Source organism: Callospermophilus lateralis, chromosome 5 (assembly GCF_048772815.1).
Source record: "Callospermophilus lateralis isolate mCalLat2 chromosome 5, mCalLat2.hap1, whole genome shotgun sequence".
In the NCBI taxonomy this organism is placed as follows: domain Eukaryota; kingdom Metazoa; phylum Chordata; class Mammalia; order Rodentia; family Sciuridae; genus Callospermophilus; species Callospermophilus lateralis.
The window spans coordinates 133,077,868-133,103,243 of NC_135309.1; the positions used below are offsets into that span (position 1 = coordinate 133,077,868).

The 25,376-nt window shown below is 32.2% G+C and overlaps 1 protein-coding gene across 4 annotated transcripts in view; it reads right to left on the reverse strand.

The window, feature by feature from the left end:
• The window catches only part of Cdh18 (cadherin 18), a 302,844-nt gene that overhangs the window by 219,715 nt on the left and 57,753 nt on the right, over window positions 1-25,376 (reverse strand). For all 4 annotated transcript variants that reach the window (XM_076856171.2, XM_076856174.2, XM_076856173.2 and 1 more), the window contains exon 2: window positions 3,903-4,197. In XM_076856171.2, coding sequence (XP_076712286.1) covers window positions 3,903-4,197 — 295 coding nt within the window. The remainder of the gene's footprint in view (window positions 1-3,902; window positions 4,198-25,376) is intronic.

Genomic DNA, 25,376 nt, shown 5'->3' on the forward strand with positions numbered 1-25,376 from the left:
CATGATTTTGGGTTAAAATATCTGTATTGTTAAGTACTTAAAATGTACTGTATTGTACTTAAAATGTCTGTAGTGTTCTTATTACCTACTCTTCTTTTGAAACAGTCTTTCTTTAATGAATGTTCTGTTAGCTCTGACTTGTGCATCCACCTAGGGTTACCTTGCTCTTTTAGGTCTTACCCACTTCCTGGAATTAACCTACCAGTGGTATTCTTAAGTCATTCTATCATAGAGCTCTATGGGTAGGGCACAGGAAATTCTGTTTTTGGGTTTCCACACAAACTCTCACTCACTAGGTGAGTAGTGTTCAGTCTTTTAATTCTCTCTCAAATCTCCTTGTAAACTTTCCCCCAGGATTGCTGAGTCTGATCCCTGTTTTCTATCTACTATGGCCCAGAGGGAACCATGTTGGCAATTGCTTTCTCCCCTGAGGCTCTGGCTGACATGAAGACCGTGTCTCTCTCTTCTCCCGACTTCCCCCAACAGCTACAGGACATACTTGGTACTCTCGAAAGAACAAAATTGGGCTGAGGTTGAAAGGTAGGGTAGGGAAGAAAGTCTTAGTTTCATTACATAATTTCATGTAAATATTCAGATTCATAGAGTGCTTTAGAGACTTTAAAATCCTTAATTTAAAATAATGTTCATATATGTGAATTGAAATTAAACGTCTAAAACTTTATTAAAAAGGCATTCTATTATTTTTTTAAAGAGAGAGTGGAGAGAGAGAGAGAGAGAGAATTTTTTAATACTTATTTTTTAGTTATCGGCAGGCACAACATCTTTGTTTGTATGTGGTGCTGAGGATCGAACCCGGGACACACGCATGCCAGGCGAGCGTGCTATGGCTTGAGCAACATCCCCAGCCCCAAAAATGCATTCTAAATCTAAGCTTAGAGTCTTACAAAGATAGTGAGAAATTATTATTCTAGTTACGTTTTTGTTGTTGATGCTGTTGCTTTTATTGTCAGTGCTATGGATTCAACCCAGGGACTCATGTAGGTCAGGCAGGACTCACAAGCCCTATGATAGCTGATTTATTTTAATTACCCTTAGAAAACTCATCTATTAGGTAAAAATAAAATGGCCAAACCACAAAAAGCTGTGAGTGATGGGAATGCCCCAGATAATCAGAAACTCTAAACCTGAATCATGATATACCATCTGCAATACTGTCTTTGCATTCAGGTAAAACTGGAATTTATTACTCCTTGGCTATTTCCTATATATGTGAATTTGAGAAAGTGACTTAAGTAATCTATCCCAGTTTGCCCTTTTTAAAAATTCAAAATTTTTTATAGGATTGTTGTATATTTTGCAATATATGTAAAGTAGATGCTTAGGAATCTCTGAAACTTTTACTTATTAATGTAGTGACTACCTCTACTACTAATGCTATTATAATTTATTCATGAGCTTAAGCTTAAAAGACATGAAGCCATGAATTTAAAACACAACATGGTCTTTTTTCTAATCAAAATGTTGTACTGAATTTGTTGGTATGTGCTTAATATTAGGAAAAAAATGCATAACCAAAATACCATAGAAGTTAAGCAAGAATTGTAGCTGTTAACCAATTTATGACTCTTTCCTTGAGATCAAACAATAGCTTATATTTACATCCTCATAAATTAATTCATTAATATATGATTGACTCAGTATTCTTTAATATTTTATGCAACAGAAAAATATTCAAACATTTTGAAACTTTTCCACAATTCTACATTCACAGACACACACAAACACACATGCACAGACACAGAGAGATTAAAAACTGTCAAAGGCATTCCTGTATATCAGTGACAAATCCTCTGAAATGGAAATGGGGACAACCACCCCATTCACAATATCCTCAAAAAAAATAAAATACTTGGGAATCAACCTAACAAAAGAGGTGAAAGACTTATACAATGAAAACTACAGAACCCTAAAGAGAGAAATAGAAGAAGATCTTAGAAGTTGGAAAAATATACCCTGTTCATGGATAGGTAGAACTAACATCAACAAAATGGCAATATTACCAAAAGTTCTCTATAGGTTTAATGCAATGCCAATCAAAATCCCAACGGCATTTCTTGTAGAAATAGAGAAAGCAATCATGAAATTCATATGGAAAAATAAAAGACCCAGAAAAGCAAAAACAATGCTAAGCAGGAAGTGTGAATCAGGCGGTATAGCTATACCAGACTTCAAACTATACTACAGAACAATAGTAACAAAAACAGCATGGTACTGGTACCAAAACAGGCGGGTGGACCAATGGTATAGAATAGAGGACACAGAAACCAATCCACAAAACTACAACTATCTTATATTCGATAAAGGGGCTAAAATCATGCAATGGAAGAAGGATAGCATCTTCAACAAATGGTGTTGGGAAAACTGGAAATCCATATGCAACAAAATGAAACTGAATCCCTTTCTCTCACCATGCACAAAAGTTAACTCAAAGTGGATCAAGGAACTTGATATCAAATCAGAGACATGGCGTTTGATAGAAGAAAAAGTTGGCTATGATCTACATACTGTGGGGTCGGGCTCCAAATTCCTCAATAGGACACCCATAGCACAACAGTTAATAACTAGAATCAACAAATGGGACTTACTCAAACTAAAAAGTTTTTTCTCAGCAAAAGAAACAATAAGAGAGGTAAATAGGGAGCCTACGTCCTGGGAACAAATCTTTGCTCCTCACACTTCAGACAGAGCCCTAATATCCAGAATATACAAAGAACTAAAAAAATTAGACAATGAGATAACAAATAACCCAATCAACAAATGGACCAAGGACCTGAACAGAAATTTCTCAGAGGAGGACATACAATCAATCAACAAGTATATGAAAAAATGCTCACCATCTCTAGCAGTCAGAGAAATGCAAATCAAAACCACCCTAAGATACCATCTCACTCCAGTCAGATTGGCAGCCATTAGGAAGTCAAACAAAAACAAATGCTGGCGAGGATGTGGGGAAAAGGGTACTCTTGTACATTGCTGGTGGGACTGCAAATTGGTGCGGCCAATTTGGAAAGCAGTATGGAGATTTCTTGGAAAGCTCGGAATGGAACCACCATTTGATCCAGCTATTCCCCTACTCTGTCTATTCCCTAAAGACCTAAAAAGAGCACACTATAGGGACACTGCTACATCCATGTTCATAGCAGCACAATTCACAATAGCAAGACTGTGGAACCAACCTAGATGCCCTTTAATAGAAGAATGGATAAAAAAAATGTGCCATTTATACACAATGGAGTATTACTCTGCATTAAGAAATGACAAAATCATAGAATTTGGAGGGAAATGGATGGCATTAGAGCAGATTATGCTAAGTGAAGCTAGCCAATCCCTTAAAAACAAATGCCAAATGTCTTCTTTGATATAAGGAGAGTAACTAAGAACAGAGTAGGGACGAAGAGCATGAGAAGAAGATTAACATTACACAGGGATGAGAGATGGGAGGGAAAGGGAGAGAGAAGGGAAATTGCATGTAAATGGAAGGAGACCCTCAGGGGTATACAAAATTACATACAAGAGGAAGTGAGGGGAAAGGAGGAAAAATATAAGGGGGAGAAATGAATTACAGTAGAGGGGGTAGAGAGAGAAGAGGGGAGGGGAGGGGGAGGGGGGATAGTAGAGGATAGGAAAGGCAGCAGAATACAACAGACACCAGAATGGCAATATGTAAATCAATGGTTGTGCAACTGATGTGATTCTGCAATCTGTATACGGGGTAAAAATGGGAGTTCATATCCCACTTGAATCAAAGTGTGAAATATGATATATCAAGAACTATGTAATGTTTTGAACAACCTACATTAAAAATTAATTTAAAAAAAAAACTGGACTTCTGTAGATGATTTTTGGATTAACTCTTCAAGTATAGAAATAGTCTTCCTTACCCATATCTGACATTTCAGGCACAGTCACAATGTAAGGTCCGTCTGTGAACTTTGGAGCATTGTCATTGATATCTTGCACTTTGATGATGAACTCAGATTCAGGTTCCAGAGGCTTGTTTGTCCGTCTGTCAATAGCCTGGGCATGAAGCACGTAGTGTGTCTTCTGCTCTCTGTCTAGGCTTTTGGTTGAGTGGATGTCCCCCGTGGTATCATCAATGATAAATATAGTCCCAGCACCTTCTCCAGTAAGGATGTACTTGACAGACCCATCACCTTTGTCAGAATTGGAGTGCAGCTGCAAAATACACATGGGCAAATTAGCAGGCAATTGCATTCACACCTTTGGTCTCCTTCTTTGAAAATTTCCCATGTACAATTTGATACCTATTGTAAGATTTTTTTTTCTCTCTACAGTGTCTTGCATATGGCTGCTTTTCATTTTCTTGCATATTTTGTCTAGTTGGTATTCATATGATTATTTATCATGATTTCTCTAAGCAATTAATTTACTGGTTTGAGAAAAAGAATAACCCATGTTGTTTTTTCACTAACTGAACATTTTACTAATATAAAGGTGAGAAAAGAAACTTTCACTACATTTCTGTCACCTAGTATACTTGTAAGAATAAAGCAGATTTTGTTTTGTTTTATTTTTGTTTTTGTTTTGTTTTTACTATTAATGGAGATTCTATTTCTACCTTAAAACTAGAAAAAATACATCGTGGAATGAATTGATATTTGAATTAATTATTAAAAATTATCACAATAAAGGCCCATAATTTGTCATAGAGCTTTAGTTTTATAAGTTGAAACAAATTTGAAATATTTTCTAGTATAAATACTTATATTTAGAATGTAAAAATATGAGCGGTAATTTTTTTTCTTTAAGGATTGCAAACATTTAACTCAAAAGGTTGCTAGTAGTCTTAAATGGAACCAGTAACTATATCCTACATTTAGTTAACTTAAATACATGGATAAATATCACTTATTGAATTAAATTGATAAAAAATACCTTACTTGCTATTTTTAAAATAGAAATTTTAGTAAAGAGGTCTTCTCTAATAAGGATAATCAATATATTAAGATAATATTAGTCTTTTTGTTATTTAAAACTATGAATACTTTTGAGTTGCATATCACTCATGCTTAAAATTCTATTTTATCTTATACCATCAAAATTCAATTAAATACCTCTGGGAGTGCCAGTACTATATTTCTACCCAGGAATAGTGGAAGTATTTTCTGAAATTTCAAATACATATTTGAAGAATTGTTTCTCCCAAGAGAGCTGAGCAGTTAACTTCAGATGAAATTCTCTGTTCACATAACCTCAAGTCCTCACCTTTTGTTCATTTCTAACATTGGAAATTCTGAAACATATAGCCTTATTCGCAAAGCACTTCAGTTTCCTTGCCATAGTGAAGTAAAAATTTTCAAGGTTATTTTAAAGGGTCTGAACTCTTAAAAATCAGTTGAAATAGAGAATATTTAGAAAAACAAAATAAAACTCAAGAAAAAATGTGGATGTGTAACCGATGTGATTCTGCAACTTGTATTTGGGGTAAAAATGGGAGCTGATAACCCATTTGAATCAAATGTATGGAAGATGATATGCCATGAGCTTTGTAATGTTTTGAACAACCAATAAAAAAATATTAAAAAAAAAAGAAAAGAATTATTTGTTTTGGAAAAGAAAAAGCAGCAAAAAGAAAATTCATTATAAATCATCAATCATTTTATTTTATTTTAATTTTTTCAGTATTGGGGATTGAAACCATAAATGTCTATGAGCCTTCATATTCTATTTTTGATACAGGTTCTTGCTAAGATGCTGATACTGGCTAGGAACTTGTAGTCCTCCAGACTCAGTCTCCAGAGTTGCTGGGTTTTCAGACTTGCACCCTCCACAAGTTACACAGTAATAATATTTTCATAATTATTAAGCCAGCTAGCATAATTTTTATTAGTTATGACTAACTTGAACATAGACTCTAATATGATCAGTGAATTATAATTTAGAAATATTCATATTATTGAATCACTTTAGAAAAATTACACCAAAATATTACAGAAATGTATATTGAGTACTATGTCAGTTTTTAATACTACTTATAGAGTTTAATACTACTTTTTAGAGTTTAATACTACTTTTAGAGTTTAAGTAATGTGATTGTTTTATTAGTGAATTTTTTCAACTTTTAACTAACATGATTGAAATTTGAAATTATCAGCTTTCAAGTAACACTAATGGAAAACCATTATATTAGCATGTAGTCAATTTATTAACATTTTATATAATTTTTATAATAACCATATGTGAAGCAGCAAATTGATCTACTCTAAGGATTCCCACTTCTTCACCACATCCTCTCTCAAATGTTCAGTTCTGTTTGAGCATATGCTTTGCCACAGAGGTGGAGGCCAAGAGAAACATTGGTTATATCATCTTATTTGTTTAATAAGATGTTTTCAAAGACCTTGGAGGAGCCCATGTTTGTATTAAGTTTTATAAGACAAAAAATGATGAAAGAATAAATGAATAAAATAAACATTTTTATTAGTAGAAGGAGTGGTAGAAAACTTGAGAGATGAAGAGAAAACTGGGGATACCAATAATAGAGTCTATAGATAACTACAAAAGACACCTAAGTCTTTGAGTATGTTCAGGAATGAGAAACAGATGAAAGGGGTTAGATCATGGAAATTAAAAATGACCCTGATACAGTTTTGGTACTGATTTTGTAAAAAATATATCATAAGTTTAACTAGCTACTAAATTATTTGATAGATACCCATGGATTTTTATAATAAAAGAAGATAAAATATTTGGAAGATAAGGTTGATCTTATTCATATACAATAAACTCCTTTTAGTAAACAGTTTAGAAATATTATTCAGAGAGTGGTAGCAGAGTGGTGGGGATGTAGTTTTAGAGTCTTGAGGTCTTGCAGAGTAACTTATAGTTTCATGTTAAAAGAAAGATGTTCTAAATTTAAACTTAATGCAAGAAGAGATAATTCTTGTGTGTCTGATTACATAGTGAAGTGGGGCTAATAAACTGCTCTTTAGAGGACATAAAAGGAAGAAGGGGTGAAGAAAGAAAGAAAGAAAAATGTATCCACCCATGTAAAACAAAATTAAAACTTCTCTGGCTTTACCTTAATAAATCACCTTTTTCTTAGGGTTAAGTATTAACAAATGGTCCTTCTAAAGCTAATGCAACTCAGATGAGTTCATGTCAGGACATTTTTGATGCACACTGAACCACAGTAGAATCAGTACCTAAAAATATATTGGTTTAACTTCAATGCACATGTTCTCACTAAAATAATATTATCTTTCTTGGGGAAGAATAATTTTAAAAGATTAAGGAAATGGTGGCAGATCCATTAATTTGAAAAGTTGCTTTAAGTTGTAAATTTTATGTTACAAAAACTGATTACTAAGTTAAAATTGTGATATTCTGGACCACACAATTCAAATACACCTTGCTATAAGTAGGGAACTAATATTTACAATATTCCAGTGAATGACTGAAACAAAGACAAAAACATCATATTAGTAATGCTACTGATATTATCTTCAACACTTTCTGTATAAGAATACATACGACACAATGTGCAAAACGTGAAAATTTTAAATACATGGCATTGAAATGTGTTATGCATAACTCATTCTACTACGTGTCATATTTTAATGTATAATCATACAAAAGAAGAATCAATTAACATTAAGTAATCAATGTGAAGGAAATGCATCAAATAATAGTCTTTTGGTAACTTATTCATATCAGTCTCCCTTGAATAAAAATAAAACATAATTTTTTTATTAACCCATCAAGGAAAAATTGCTAAAAATGGGAATAACAAAATACTTCATTCAAGCATAAAATGAATGGTAATTGATTAAAACACAAAAGATTAAGAAATTAGATAAAAATAAGGAAATACAGTATTTGTGTAACTAGGAGTACAAAAATACAACGACATTTTTAATTAATTGGCATGTATTCTTTGAGAAGGAAGTGAATGAATAATAAAGAGTTGCAAGGAACAGTCTCTATTTTTTCCCACTTGCTTTGGCAATATATCCTCTGAACTCAAAATGGAATGTTAACAGCTAACACGTAACTTCATAGTGTTGCTTACATTTGAAATTGTCATTTCTTACCCATCAGCTCAACTATCAAGATGTGCTAAATATTTGAGCACTGCGAAATGCAGGTAGTGGCTGAGAATTTCACTACAAGTTACTAAGAAACCTCAAATATTGAGAAATTGATTGAAACTGAAGTAAACTACATGAAATACGTCATTATCTATTTTTTATCAGAGTAAAATTGTTTTATTTTTCTTCAAGGAGACTGAAACACATTTTTCTTCTTCTTCTTCTTCTTCTTCTTCTTCTTCTTCTTCTTCTTCTTCTTCTTCTTCTTCTTCTTCCTATTATTATTATTATTATTATTTAATCTTTAGACAACATTTTAATAATTTCAACATGTTCGTCTTGAATTTGGAATTTTCCAGCATCAGTCTTCAGAGTAACTGGGATTACAGGTGTATTACCCCACTCCCAGCTGGTACTGTTTTGTTTTTGTTCTTTTTAAATATCAGATATATTAAACAAGACTCAATTTCCATGAAAATATTGACACAAATCCATTGCCCACACATTAAATTGTGTTATTTCGCACACATTTAACACTTCATTATTACTGTTCATTTTAGCAATTTTTCTTTTCTGAAAAAAAAATAAAGCAGTAATTGCATTTCATAATAGAAGGAGGATGATAAAGTTGTAAATGGAATTGATGCTTTGGGAAATTCATTTGGTAATAAAACATAAGGTAATTGCTTGATCCAGCAATCACGTTTAGGAGTTTATTTTTAAAAAAAAACATTTTTGGAGCACCCTAATGTACCAGTTTTGATATTCATAACTTAGTTATATAACACACAAAAAAAGCAAATAAAGATGCCTACATTGACAGAGTCTGCATTCAGTGCAATGATTAGAAACAAAGAATAAGCAGAAGAAATTATAATTTATCTGTAATATTCTAGAAAATTCAAGAGCTAAACTTAATAAGAAGAAGGAGAAAGATATCAAAGAGGAATATTAGAAGTAGCTGGTGTGTTGCAGAGAGGTTGTAGCAATAAATATAGGACTAAGGTAGGTAGACTATTGTGCCCTCAAAGATGTGCATGTTTTAATTCAGGGGACCCATGGATATGTTATTTTCTATGGAAACATGGGCTTCACAAGAATTATTAAGTTTAAGTACCTTGAGTTGGAGAAACTCTTCTGGTTTCTTTAACTATGAGCAATCTAATCAGAAGAGTCCTTGGGGGAGGGGTGTGGAAATACATTCTAATTGGTGAGAGAAAGAAAGAGATGGAAGCTGGAGACATAGTCAGGATCTCATTGCTGCCTTGAAATGTAGGGGACATTGTGCACAGACCAAAGAGAGTTCTCTACAAACAGGAAAAGACAAAGGATAAATTCTCTTCTAGAACCCAGAGGTACAGCATATAATATTGAATCTCTGCCTGATCCTAGATTTTAAATCAATAGGAATTATCTTGGAATTCAGACTTATAGATCCATTAAAAAATATTAATTTTTAAGTGACCAAATTGGTGGTGATATGTTATAGCAGGAAACAAAATAACACATCAGATAAGGCCTATTTAAGAAGATGGCATTTAGGCAAATTCCTGAAGGGCAGGATATAAGAAAACTGAAAGGATCAATTTAGGACTATTATTAGCAGGTTACAGAAATAGAAGGCCAGTGTGTCATAGGAGCACAGATTAAAATGAAGGTAAGAGAAGACCTCAGACAAACATCTGGGTGTGATTCCACATAAGGGGATTTTACAAGAAAGGAAGACTGGATAGTTTTGAGTGGTGATCTATTATAATTCGCAGGTACTTTAAAAGGATCACTGTGGCTTCAATATTGAAAATAAAAAATTGGAGAAGCAAAGTTAAAGCAAGAATGTTTGATGAAATATAACTGCAGTAAGCAGCAGATTGATAATTATTCCATGGAACAGGATGACAGTAGTGAAAATGGTGAGAAACATTCTAATCATGAATGTATTTTCAAAGTGCAGCAATGGGTTCACAAAGGAATGGATATGGGCTGTAAAGTCAAGGAGAGATCAAGCAAGAATATTAGTACATAGTGACAGATATTTATAGTGGCAATTATGGAAGGATCCAGGTATAGAAAGTTTGAAGGGGATGGTCAGGAATTCAACTTGGGCATGCTAAATGTAATATTTCTGTTGTTCGGCTCAGCCAAGACATAGAAAAGCTATTTATGTATGCAGTCTACATTTCACAGGAGAAGTCTGATTGGTTTGTAAACTCAAGGGATTGAAGCACCGAGGTGGTATTAATAGCAATGAAGTTGGATTAGATTGTCGATGAAATAAGCAGAGGCGGGAAGAGAGGGAAAGGAATGATTTTGGAAGTCTGTGATATTTCAAAATTAAAACGTTAGAGTGAAAACAATGAAAATGGAAAAAAAATAGGAAAGCAGAAACAAGTCAGTGTGCTGAAAAAAGTAAAAATAAGTATATGTATATAAGGATATCTATATGAGAAGTCAAAATAATCTATAGGTTTGGCTGGAAGAAAATTGCTTGATAAAGTATGAATTACAATTAAAATAATGAGATGCATAAGAAGGTTCTGAAAAACTATACACTATTAAAGATAATAATATTTTAGAATAGTGTATAAGATCATATTTACCTAAGATACATAAATAACAATAAAATTTCCATATATACTCTGTGTCCATTAGATTAAACATGGAGAAAGTTAGCAAATAATACAGTGGTATGCAGGTGGTACTTAAAAGAAGAAAGAATAAGAGGCTGCACTATAGTGGGGTATTCTATGTCCTTTTACTACTTTCACAGATTAAGCTGATTTAATAAGCTTTTATTAGTTTGATATGTATATATTAATGTTATTATTATTAAATAAAGTTTCTGGATTTTGTACAACTTATGTTGAAAAGTCACATTATGATACAATCTTTTAGGAAAACTGTAAGATTTATTAGCATATATAAAGTGTGATCTTATTTCCATGCATAATTTGCAACCTTTGTTTGATTTTCATTCCATGATACATAAGAATTTGATACTTCCTGTGTTCATTACTCCTAAATTGTGTCCTGAATTCAGCTGCTAATTCCAAAATGTGGCTTTACTTTCCCAGATACTTTGCAATTAATGCTTGTTCAAATAAATACAGGTCCTACTGAAGTCCTTCTTGCTATATTTTGGATATCCACCTCATGCCTATTTCTCATGCTTCTCAGTTAAGTCTCATCATTTCTACATGTCTACTCACCTACAGCTCCGACTTTTATTAAAAGAGTTCTCATGTTTAATCATTCAACTCAACATAATTGAATAGAAATAAAATGAACTGTATGTACTTCACTAGGTATCAGGCAATGTACTAAAAAGAAACACCATAGTCAATATTCTGAGAGAAGCACAGATTGATACATTTTGCTATGTGCAGAAATTTTCCCAGGGAAAAAGACTGAATCTCAATCCATAGCCCTGTTTCTTTTCTTATAAAATATCTGAAAGCATCAAGAGGTTATTTTCTTCTTTTGAGATTTGTCATCATACATTTTTCCTTGTTCATGATGTTTTGAAATGAATTTTATCACTTGACAAAATTAATCTAACATCACCAGTATCTCATAGTTATCAAGTAACATTTATAAAAGGATAGGAGTGATATCAGAATATGATGAAAATAATTTGACACAAGAAAATCCAATACAAACTCTCACATATTAAATACTCAGTCTGTATATGCAGAGGATGGGAAAAATTATGATGGAGAGAAGGATGAGTTGAGACACAGTTTTAAAAAAAAATGACAAACAAATAACAACCACAACAACAAAACAGTTGGGCACCTGTTTCCTGTGCTAGAGAAAGGGATTCTTTAATCCAGAGTTAGCCCATGTAACTCTGCAGAGAAGAATCTGGGGACAGATACTTTTGGCATTTGACAATAGTCAGCAATGATCATATGTGTGTGTGTGTATGTGTATGTGTGTGTATGTATATATATATATATATATATATATATATATACATACATACATATATGGCTATATATGTATTTGAACACATATATGTTTGTATGTTTTTTTAATCTCAATTTAAATAAATCACTCACTATTTAAACCAAAAATAACAATTCATGATGGGCTTTATAAGGAAATTTAACTAAAAACTCTGACAAAATTAGGAAAAAAATAAAGGGGTATGGTTGGGGTTGTAGCTTAGTTGTAGAATGCTTGCCTAGAAGTGTGAAACACTAGGTTCAATATTCAGCACCACAAAAAAAAATAAATTTAAATAAAGTCATTGTGTTCATCTACAACTTAAAATAAATTTTAAAAAATAAAGGGGTAGGTAATTGTAAATAAGCTATCATAAAGGCACTGCATTGATGAAGGGGGAAGTTAACAAGGTGAATTGAAAATTGAAATGTGGTAAATGTGATGTGTGAAGTGAAAACAAGGAATAGTGTGTAAAGTACAGTTACAGAAATTAAGTGGTGCAATACTGATTACAAATAGTCTTTGGTTTTTTTAAATTTTATTATTATACATTGTTACAATTGCATAGACACTAAAATTGACAAATGATGTATAACCAAGAGACTCAATAAAATTTAAACAGAATGGTAAAAAGCATTTACAACAAGAGAAGATAGAAAGGGATCATATAAAACAAAAACTGATGTAGCAATGTAAAAACAAAACAAAATGAAATGCTATAACATTCACCAAACCTTATAAAACACTATATTGTATACAAATGTGCATCAGGAAAAATGGTGGAGTATGAATTTCCCAAATTATCTCCTTTATGAAAACAATGAGAATTCTCTCTAAAGTTATAAGAATCAACTTTTCAAATCTCTGGAAAATGACCAGTCTTGAGGTATTACAGAGAACATGTATGCAAGAAAAATATCTGAATTTTGATTTGAAGATTGAGCTTTCTGTTACTTTACTGTGCCCTATCCGCATGCCCTCAGTTCCACTGCAGCTGTGAAAGACAGTATCCTAAAATCACAGTGAAAACCTGCATCATGACACCCACAGGATGTAGCAAAATGGGGCTGGTGATCCTTGGAGCCACATGTCCATGAAGTGCTGATTATTTGATTTCTGTTTGGTTCTCTGGAAGACACCACTCTCAACTCTGTTGTTATTTGACCTGACTCACAACTTCCCAAATGCCTATAGCTTTTCCCATTGAGATTTTTAAAAAACAAAGAAGTCTTAAAAATTGAAGTTGCCAGAGATAGTGAATACCAACTGGAGCAAGTGATATATTAACCCAAAGGTTTAAAAGGAAAAGTTGGGTAATATAATGTTTATCAGAAGTTTTTAAAAAACTGGGCATAGGAATTATAGATAGCTTCGTATATCTGTAGGACTTTGCAAATAATGATAGTGTGCAAGATCAGAAAAGACATAAGACCAGAAGATAACATCTCTAACTAAACTTCAGCGTCTTTGAAAGCTGGAAGTAAAGGAAAATATCAAGTTGTAAGCTGCCGGGTCTAGTGTTGGAGATGGGACTCAGCATGCACCACACTGACCCCAGGAAAGAAAGGGATGTACATAGATTCTAGACACCCAAGAAAATTTGCATCCATTGTCAATTCACTAATAAGCCATGCATGCTGAGACTTAAGTGGGCACACATAACAATGGATAAAGACTTCAGAATCATTTCAGAAAATTTATTAATGAAAAAGCAACACAAACAACATCAGGGAAGAGAAAGAATCTGATTTCTAAATTTGACACTTTATGTTATTTAAAATTCCCAGTTTTCAATAAGTAAAAATGATGTGTGTTATATTATTGTATTAATACATTAACATACTAAACAATTACATTGTATTAACAACTATAATGTAATAATACTAATTATGTTATATTATTATGTTATATACTAAAACATACAGAAAGAAATAAGAATGTATTAGATATCTACATATCTACGTGATGAAAGAAAATAGAGATACAAATAAGAGTTCAATTTGTAGTCAACTAGGTGTTAAAAGTGAAGACATTAAAGCATTCTAAAAAAAAGAAAAAATGGAGAATGTGTTAACAGCTAATCTGCAATATTACAAATAAAAAAAGAGAATATTAGAAGCTGAAATGAAATGATACTAAATACTAGTTCAAATCCTCATGAAAACTAAGACAATTAAGTAATGGTTACTACAGAATGGCAAGACTAGCAAACGGGAAACTCTAAACACTGTTAATAAAAATCAAAGATCACTCAAATGAAAATGTAATGACAAGTACATATATAAACATAAACAGTGAAAATGTATTTCTTGTGGCACTTCCTCCTGTTTTCCTTTAAAACACAGCTATATGTGTGATGATATAGAAATCTGTGCTACTGAGCTTGACATGTGTAAATATGCATGTGGTATGATAATAACACAAAAAGCAGAATGGGGTTGTATGCAAAGAAATCTTTGAATAGTATTTGATCAAGTTGGAATTACCAAAATTAGATTGTTACAAAGTGTATAAAAGAAATGATACTAATTAAATGATACACTAGTAAATATTTAGTGTGAAATAAAGAGTCACAGAAGTCTGTAGCAACAAAACATAACGAAGAAAAGAAACAGTAAAATAACAGATCCTAAGTGGTAACAGTCAATGAAAACAGAATAAACATGATGATTGGACACAGAAATTAAAAGAATTTTTAAATAACGCCCATGATGCTTTGAGATACAGTTTGGATTTAAATAGAAATATAATTAAAGAGCAGAAAAACATTATATCTTGTAATGTTTTTTTTTAAGGAAAAGAAAGCTACAATGGCTGTGATAATACCAGAAAAAAATATGCTTCAAGATGAAAATTGTTACTACAGAAAATTAAGGATAACTTATAATGATAGAAGAATCAATGTGTCAATAATTTATAATTGCAAACATGTTTGTAATAACAGTGCCCCTGAATACATGACATAGAAACAGATAGGACTGAAAAAATAAGTGCTCATTTAAACAATATCAGTTGAGGTTTGAGTGTCCTGTTTTCAATACTGGATAACTAGTCAGATGATAGGCAGAGGGACAGAATTCTTAAATGACACAGTAAACTACTTAAGACTAAATAGATTTTTTATAGTAAACACTACAATCAGAGCAGTGTAAATAGTCATATCAACTACAGATGGAACAACCTCTAGGATAAACTACACATTAGGCCAATAAATGTAAATACAAGCCTTTCTGCCAGGAAAGCTAGTCTAGATGTGATACATCACACTGTTTCTTTAGCTATCTAAAAATAAGAAAAAGAAAGTGGACCATTTTAAAATAAATAAATGTACATACATTAAAATCATATACAATATATTCTCTGACCAAAACAAAGAAAGGTTAGGAATGAATTACAGAAGTAAATTAACAAAATTGACAAACAAGTGAAAATAAAACCCACTTTCTTATATCATCAATGAGTCAAGAAGAAATTATAAAGCACACTTTTCAAAAGTAAATATGGTGCCTTAAGTTGAATCAAAGCAAATAATCGTAAACTAAAATTTATAGGATTTATATGGCTATAAAACAGAAAGAAAATAGAGATGAAATAGATAACAATCAAGAAACCTTATTATTTGTAAAGATAACCAAAACTAAAATGATAAATTTTAAACATTTGAAATGTGTGTGCTTTGGAAACACTCTATACAAAAGTAAAAAGACAACTTAGAAAGTGGGTGAAAATGTGTAAACTGTAATTCTGATGAAAACCTAATATCCAGAATTTATAAATAATGCAATTCTACAGCATAAAGAACAATTTGCCCAATTAAACATGAATGTAGAATTTGAATACACACTTTTCAAGAGTAGATAAAAAAATAACTAGTAAGTATGTAAAAAGATGATCATCACCATTAGGCATTAGGGAAATGCAAATTAAAACTGCAAGGAGTTACTACTTCACACCCACAAAGAGTGCTAAAATTTCAAAAAGACAGAAAATAAACAAGTGTTGGCAAGAATTTGCAGAAATTGGAACACTATACATTATTACACATAGTTACCATATGAGCCAGTGATGCTCTCAAGTATATCCCCAAGAAGAAAGAAAACACATGCAGCAGAAAACATAGACACGTGTTTGCAAGAGGCTGAAGTGGAGGGAGAAACAGGGATTGACTACAAATTATCATAAGGTTTCGTTTTCAGCGTTATGCAAATTTTCTAAAATAAGGGAGATTTAATAGTTTCATACCTTCACATGCACTGAAAACTGAAAAAATATGCCCATCAAAAGGACACATATTATATTTTGTCAATTATATTTCAATAGAAAGCTGCTATTTGAGTAATTATTATTGGTCATAATAGTAAGTCATTGTAAATGTACTGAACACCAGCAATTAAAAAGCAGAACTTTTGAGATAGGTTAAAAATAAAATTTAACTACACACAATGATGCTTTTTAAGTGCACATGTATAAGAAGGTAAGATAAAGAAAAATGACAGGTAAAGCCCTTTATAAACATTAAAAAGCATGACTTCTGAACATGAAAATAAACTCAAAAGAAAGTATAATATAGGAGATGAAGAAAAAAATTGCATATTAGAAATTAAAGAATGCTCTTGATCTGATAAACAGCATTTACAAAAATCTAAAACTAGAATTATACACTGTCATAAAAGTTTTTTTTTACCTAAGATTGTGAAGTAAGCAAGTATGTCCATTTTTACTACTTACTATTCAATACTGTATGGAAAATGCTAGACAGTACAATAGAGTAAAAAACAAATAACAAAACACACATACATGAGATAGAAATTGAAAACCAGGAAGAAAGCCTTTCTCTATTCAAAGATGATATGTACTTAGAAATGTCTTTAGAATTTGTTGATTTGTTGAAATTTATGTATTTAGAAAATGTTGAAGATTCTATACACATAGAAACTATATATATATATATATATATATATATATATACACACACACACACACACACACACACACACATCACATAAATATATTTCTAGGTGCATTTAACAACGTCAAAAGATTCATGGACAGTATTTTAAAATCAAAGGATTTTCTGTTTATTAGTAGCATACAATTTACCTTAAAATATAAGCAATAAAATTTGTGATATCAACAGAAAGCCTAAATATTTAGGCATAAATTTAATGAAAAATTTGTGAAAGTCCACATAACAATCTGCATAAAGTTAAGAAAATGTATGTAAAAACAGATATTTGTAGCTTATTAATTGATTGGAAATGTCTGAAAAATTAATACATATTTTTTCCAAAACTAATTGACAGAGCACCTGAAATACAAATCAATGTAACTATGAGCATTTTGCAAACACTGGAAAGCTGACTCTAAAAATCACAAGGAAATAAATATGACCAATAGTTTTCAATGTATTGTTTTGTAAAAGAAGAACATAATCAAAAGAATTCTTTTTTTTGGTCTACTCTTTCTTTTTAAAAGTTTTGTTCTAATTAGTTATAAATGACAGTAGAATGCATTTTGACACATTATGTATAAGTGGAGTAAAACTTCTCATTCTTCTATACATGATGTAGAATCAAACCAGTTGTGTAATCATATATGTGCATAGGTTAATAATATTCAATTTATTATATTATCATTCCTAGCCCCATATACCCTCCCCTTCCTTCATTGCACTCTGCTTAATTCAAGGTTCCTCTATTTATCCCTAGTCCCCCCACAACCTTATTGTGAATTAGAATCTACATATCAGAGAAAACATTGAGCCTTTGTGTTTTAGGGATTGGCTTATTTCACTTAGCATGATATTCTCCAGCTCCATCCATTTACCTTAAAATGTCACAATTTCATTCTTTTTTAAGGCTAAGTAATATTCCATTATGTATATATATCACATTTTTTATCCATTTTTCTGTTGAGGGGTATCTAGTTTAATTCCTAGTTTGAGCTGCTTCAAACACTGATGTGGTTGTGTCACTGCAGTATGCTGATTTTAATACCTCTGGGTGTAAACCAAGGAGCAGGATAGCTGAATCAAATGGTAGTTCCAAGTTTTCTGAGAACTCTCCATACCACTTCCCATAGTCATTGCAACAATTTGCAGCCCCACCAGCAATGTGAGAGTGTACAATTTTCCCCACATCCTCATCAACATTTATTATTGCATTTATTATTAATAATTGCCATTCTGACTGGAGTGAGATGATAACTTAATTTTGATTTCAATTTATCTAATTGCTAGAGATGTTGAACTTTTTTTTTTTCATATATTTGTTGACCAATTGTATTTTTTTTCTGTGAAGTGTCTATTCAATTTATTAGCCCATTTATTGATTGGGTTATTTGTGGGTTTTTTTTTTTTTTTTTTGGTTTTGATTTTTTGCGTGCTTTATATATCCTGGAGATTAATGGTCTATGTGAGAAGTATGTGGTAAAGATTTTCTCCCAAATCTGTAGGCTCTCTCTACATGTTATTGATTGTTTCCTTTTTTGAAAAGAAGCCTTTAAGTTCAAATCCATTCCATTTATTGATTCTTGATTTTACTTCTTGTGCTTTAGATGTCTTGTTAAGGGTGTCAATTCTAAGCTGACGTGGTAAAATTTGGGGCTACTTTTTCTTCTATTAGGTGCAGAGTCTCTGTTCTAGTGCCTAAGTCTTTGATCCACTTTGAATTAAGTTTTGTTCAGGGTGAGAGATAGAGATTTAATTTTGTTTTGCCACATATTGATTTCTAGTTTTCTCAGCACCATTGGTTGAAGAGGCCATCTTTTCTTTAGGAAATGTTTATAATTAAAACTAGGGCTAAAATCAATGAAATTGAAACAAAGTAAAGAATTCAAAATATTGACAAAACAAAGAGTTGGTTCTTTGAAAGAATAAATAAAATTGATAAACCATTAGCCATTCTAATGAAGAGCAAGAGAGAGAAAACTCAAATTACTAAAATTTGTGATAAAGAAGGAAATATTACCATGGACACTACTGAAACATAGACGATAATCAGAAACTATTTTGAAAATTTATACTCCAGTAAAAGAGAAAATTTTGAAGACATCGACACATTTCTAGAGACTCATGACATACAACAAACTGAATCAGAGGGACATACACTATTTAAACAAGTCAATTTTGAGCAAAATCGGAAATATGAAACACCATCAAAAGCCTGTTAGCCAAGAAAAGCCCTGGATCAGATGGATTCTATGCCAAGTTCTAAAAGACATTCAAAGAGGAATTAAGACCAATAGTCTTCAAATTATTCTATGAAATAGAAAAGGTGAGAACACTTCCAAATTCACCCTATGAGGATAATATCATCCAAATTTTAAAAAGCTGGCAAATACACATCAAGGAAGGAAAACTTCAGACCAATATCCCTGATGAACATGGATGCAAAATTTTTCAAATTCTGGCAAATCATATCAAAAAAAATATTAAAAAGATGGCACACCCTGATCAATTGGCATTCATCCCAAGGAGGCAAGTTGGTTCAACATAGAAAAATCAATAAACATAATTCAGCACATCAATAGACTTAAAGACAAAAATCATGATCATCTCAATAGATGCAAAAAAAAAAAAATCATTTGGCAAAATGCAGCACCCGTTCTTGTTCAGAATACCAGAAAAACTAGGGATAGTGGGAACATACTTTAAAATTGTATGCTACCCCAAAGCCAACATCATTCTATATGGAGAAAAATTGAAAGCACTCCCTTTGTAAACTGAAACAAGACAAAGATATATTCTATCACCACTTCTATTCAACCTAGTCCTTGAAATTATAGCCAGAGCAATTATATAGACGAAAAAACTAATGGGATATGAATCATGTCTCTATTTGCTGATGGAATCGTTTATATTTAGAAGATCCAGAAAATTCCACAGGAAAACTCTAGGACTAATAAATGAATTTAGCAAAGTGGTGTGATATAAAATCAACAACAATAAATCAAATACATTCTTATGTACCAGTGATGAATGCGCTGAAAGAGAAATTAGGAAAACTACCCCATTCACAATAGCCTCAAAAATAAATAAATAAGACACTTGTGAATCAATCTAAGAAAAGAGGTGAAATAAATCTACAATGAAAATTACAGAACACTAAAGAAAAAAATTGAAGAAGACCTTAGAAAATGAAAAGATCTCCCATGCATTTGGATAGGCAGAATTAATATTGTCAAAATGACCATACTACCAAAAGTGTTGTACAGATTTAATGTAATTCATATTAAAGTCCCAATGACATTGTTCATAGAACTAGAAAAAGCAATCATGAAATTCATTTGAAAAAACAAGGAACACAGAATAGCCATAACAATCCATAGCAAGAATAGTGAAGACTGTTAGAATGTTAAAATTCTAATTGGCACTATGTCAGCTAAGAAAACTCCTCAGCTCCATTGTAACATTTATATAAATGAAGGAAGCAAGACTGAACCTGCAAGAACTTTGAGTTCAGTGTGGTGAGTCATTAAAATCATCCACACTTGTGAATCTAATTCAAAGAACTTCCATTATTGTCTGTCTTAACTTTTAGAATTGCTATGAACAGAGACCTAATTTTGCCACTGGCTTTGTTTGTTGTTTTGCACTGCTGAGGATTAAATCCATGATCTTAAGGATGCTATTCAAGCACTCTAATACTGACCTAACCCTAGCACTCCACTACTGACCTAACCCTAGCACTCCATTTTGCCCTTTTGGAAAAGAATGTCTGTGTTAGTGTCCTCATGCATGTTTCATATTTGCATATTATATATTTGGTGGGAAAGAAAAATGATGTCTTCTGGTTTCATAGAACTACAAACCTAGAGCATGTCTTTGTGCTTGCATATCTATACACCCAGTTCTCATTCACACCTGGATTTAAATTTTATGATGAGATTCTAGACTTTGGGATAATACTATAGTAGAATAATACTATAGAAAACTTGTTTGAACATGGGTCTCTGGTGTGGGAGGGAAAGGGATAATTGGGTTATAAGAGGGAGAGTATAGAGTTATCTCCACTAACCAGTATCATTGTGCTGGCTCTTAATGTTACATTCTTGTGTAATTGCTTCTTCTGCTGTGTGTGTGGGATGTGGGGACTGATAAGATAATAAAGTGATAGAGCATCACATTACAGGCTAGGCTATGAAAAGATAGTGGCTTCTGACATGCTTGCCTACTATTATTGCCCATCAGACTTGGTTGCTCCCTTTTCCCTCTTCCTGCCCTCATTCTGAAGGAAGCAACTGCCATGCATGTGATGCCCTACAGACGAGGCTCAGGGAGCAAGAAACTCATATTCAGACTCAAAAGCCAGTGTGAACTTGCCTTGCTTACAGATATGGGATTAAAGTTGAAGGGCAATTTTATGAAAAATTGTCCCTTGAAATGACTGAAGCTCCTGCTGATACCTTGAAACCAGACTTATTAAAGGCCACGTTTTAGTGAGACCCAGAAAAGCCAGCCTGAATTTCTGACTCATTGAAGCAGAGAAGATACATGCTGATATGAAGCAAGAGTGGGAACTGTTTATTTGGCTCAAGTTTGATGAATATGGCTACTATTTTCTTTGTTATCTGACTATTTATACTAGTTCCTACACTTGGAGATCTTCATAGGTTGTTTTTTGAAGTGAAGTGTACCACTTCTCCTGTAGCTCATCACTTTTCTATGCTTGACTGTAATTTTCCCCTCTACTCCTGGAACAAATGGCCTTAGTTTCCAAAGGATTTACTGCTTCTTTTTATGGTCATTGTTATGGTTTGGCTATGAGATGTCCATCAAAGCTTCTGCTGATGCAAGAATATTTGGGTCCAGAGTAATGGACTCAGCCATCCATAGACGGAAACCATGAGCCCCAAATAAATATTTCTACCCCTAAATTGCTCTTATCAGATATTTGGGTCACAGTCATGCAAAGCTGACTGAAACACTGTTATTATAAGCCACTGAATATTTGGGAAATTATTCACTAGTCATTCAGAAGGATATATCTCAAAATAGTATGTTATGTTAACCTAGTACCAAGAAAACACATCTACCTTGGTTCGTTTTCTATAATTGTATAGATCAAACAAAACTAAGTCATAGAAAACCAAATCAGTAATTGCCAGGTACAGGGCTGCAAGCAGCATATAGTTTAGCTTCTTTTGGATCATTCACAGCGTTTTTGTGACTCTTCATATTGTACTTTTATCATATACTCTAATTATGGTATTTGAAGAACACCTCTAAAATAAAGGGTGTAAATTGCCTCCAAATTGAGATTTATGATTTTTCTGTACATTACTAGATGAATATGCAAATTTTTATTCATTCTGCATTCTCTTTGTTGAGCTACTTATGGGATCTTCATTTAAGATGTATAAAAATTTTCTCCTCCGGATGACATATTAAAGAAGTGTCTCACAATTAATTAATTAATTCACAATTAATCAATTAATTAATTAATGTACAGAACAAACTTTGAACTGATTGTCACTATTTTTGACTACCTAATGTATATATTTATCTACTTTGTACCCCGTAAAATATCTGTTCTATTATGTGCATAAACTAATAAATTGTTATTTTGCATATAAAAAAAATAAAAAGGCTTTGCTAATGTGAGGAATTTAAGTGGAGATAGTCTTGAATTATTAAGATATAAACAAATACAATCCAAAGAGTTCTCTCTCTTGAGAAAAAGATGGAGACAGGGGAGTCAGAGAAAACACAGAAGCAGAAGCTAGGGAGATTTTCAGATCTTTGCTGCCAACCTTAACAATTAGACTGTGTATTTCAAGTCAGAGTCCAGGCAGCTTCTAGAAGTTGCAAAGGAATGTATTTTATCCTGGGCTTTCCAGAGGAAACACAGCCCTCCCTGTTCACACTTTGTTTCAGGACTTTGGACCTCTGAACTTCTCAGATAATAACTTTGTTTTATTTTAAGCAGTAAGAACCTGTTTCACTTGCACACATCAGATATCCTGCTAAAAGAATAAAATGAATATATATTTGTTAAAAATTTAGTTATAGATAGATGCAATATTTTTATTTTGTTTATTTATTTTTATTTAGTGCTGAGGATTGAACCCAGTGCCTCACATGTGTGAGGCAAGCATGCTGCCAGTGAGCCACAACCCCAGCCCTAAAATGAATATTTTTATAGTAACTCTTTAAGGTAGGCATTATTTTTTCAATTTTTAAAAGTATTTTAATTAGTTATACATGACAGAATTCACTGATACATCATATATAATGTAGTATGATTTATCATTCTTCTGGTTGTACCTGATATAGAACCCCAGTGGTATTCAAACTAGAAAGCTTATTCTCAGCACAAGAAACAATTAATAAGGTGAAGAAAGATCCTACAGAATGGGATAAAATCTTTATCACATGCATCTCAGATACAGCATTAATCTCCAGGATACACAAAGAACTCAAAAAACTTAACACAAACAACAACAACAAAAACAAGTAACTCAATCAATAAATAGGCTAAGGAACAGAACAGACACTTCACAGAAGAAACACAAATGATCAACAATTATATGAAAGCATGTTCAACATATCTAGCAATTACAGGAATGCAAATAAAACTACTCTAAGATTTCATCTCACCCAAGTGTGAATGACAACTAGAACACAAACAACAATAAATTTTGGCTAGAATGTCGGGGAAAATGTTCGCTCATACATTGCTAGTGGGAAGGCAAATTGGTGCAGCTATTAGGGAAAGCAGTATGGAAATTCCTCAGAAAACTTGTAATAGAACCACCATTTGACTCAGCCTTCCCACTCCTCAGTTTATACCCAAAGGATTTAAAATCAACATATTACAAAGATGCAGCCTCATTAATGTTTATAGCAGTTCAACTCATAATAGCTAAACTATGAAACCAACCTAGATGCCCTTCAACAGATGAATGGATTAAAAAAATGATATATAGATACACCGGAATATTACTCAGACTTAAAGAAGAATAAAATTATGGTATTTTCCAGTACATGGATGGAGCAGGAGAATATAATGCTAAGAGAAATAAGTCAATCCCCAAAAACCAAAAGCTGAATGTTTTCTTTAATATGTGGATGCTAATTCATAATAGTGGAGATGGGCTAGGGAAGAATAAGAGTTACTTTAGGTAAAGGGAAGTGAAGGGAGGGGAGGAAATATGGGGATAGGAAGGATAACAGAATGAATCTACCTATGTTTTTAAATTAAGAAACTGAATCTTATTGTTGTTAGCTAACTTGCCCAAATTTTTAAGATAAAGGAATACAAATTTGATTTCAAACTATTCAAATTCAGAGCCAGAACTCTTAAAGTTGAGTGAAATAAAACTAGTGTGTATATACATAAGAATATATGAAAAATGTAAATGCATGATTTTATAAACACATTTCCATCTCTTCTGTGATAATTATATATTAAATGGTTGATTATGATGGAACATTGTGTCTCCTCTTAAATAAATAGCAATTGAAGATTGATGAATTATTGTGCAATGCATACTTTTATCTCATCTTTATCTTCTAATATTCATGTTTATAATTTTTCACATAATTTTATATAGATGTTATATATGTTAATCATCATAAAATAATATAAGCAATTTATGTGTATATTTTCTATTTTGGTGACTGTACATTAAAATGTTAACTAAGCAACCACTAGCTTCAACAGTGGTCCAGGATGACACAATATAAAAATAAGTGAAACTCAAAAGAAAAAAAAAAAACTTTCATACTTAAGTCCTACAGTCACAGAAGAAGATGAGGTGAGAAACCTGAAGGGCTAAGTTCAACCCAATTCTTTGAATAACATGCCCATTTTTGAAATTTGTGTGCAAAAGGATTTCTGTGTTATTATTTTAATCTGGAAGACAAGATAAAAAGAAAGAAGAGTAGAAGAATTAAATTTTGACAAATAAAGCAATTTGTAATTGGATTTCAGAGTCAAGGTCGTAGAAAATCTGACAAGTTACAAGATAACTAAAATAAGAAAAGTGCTATATAGGGAAACAATTGAGAAATGGCCAATAGACATTTTATTTGAAACTATTCCATGGTTGATTTTAAGAGACAAGGATGTGATAGACTCAAGGAAGTGTCAAAGATAGCATTTTAAAAAAATTAGTATTGCAGATTAAACTCAGAGATATTTTACCACTGAGCTACAATTCTGAGTCTATTTATTTATTTATTTATTTATTCAGAGACAAAGTCTCACTAAATTGCTGAGACTGGACTTAATCTTGTGATCCTCCTGCCTCAGCCTCCTGTATCCTTGGGATTACAGGTGTGTCCCACCATGCCCAATTCAAGGATAGCAACTTATCTATTACTTGGGTATTGCAGAGATAGAATAGCCATTTCTT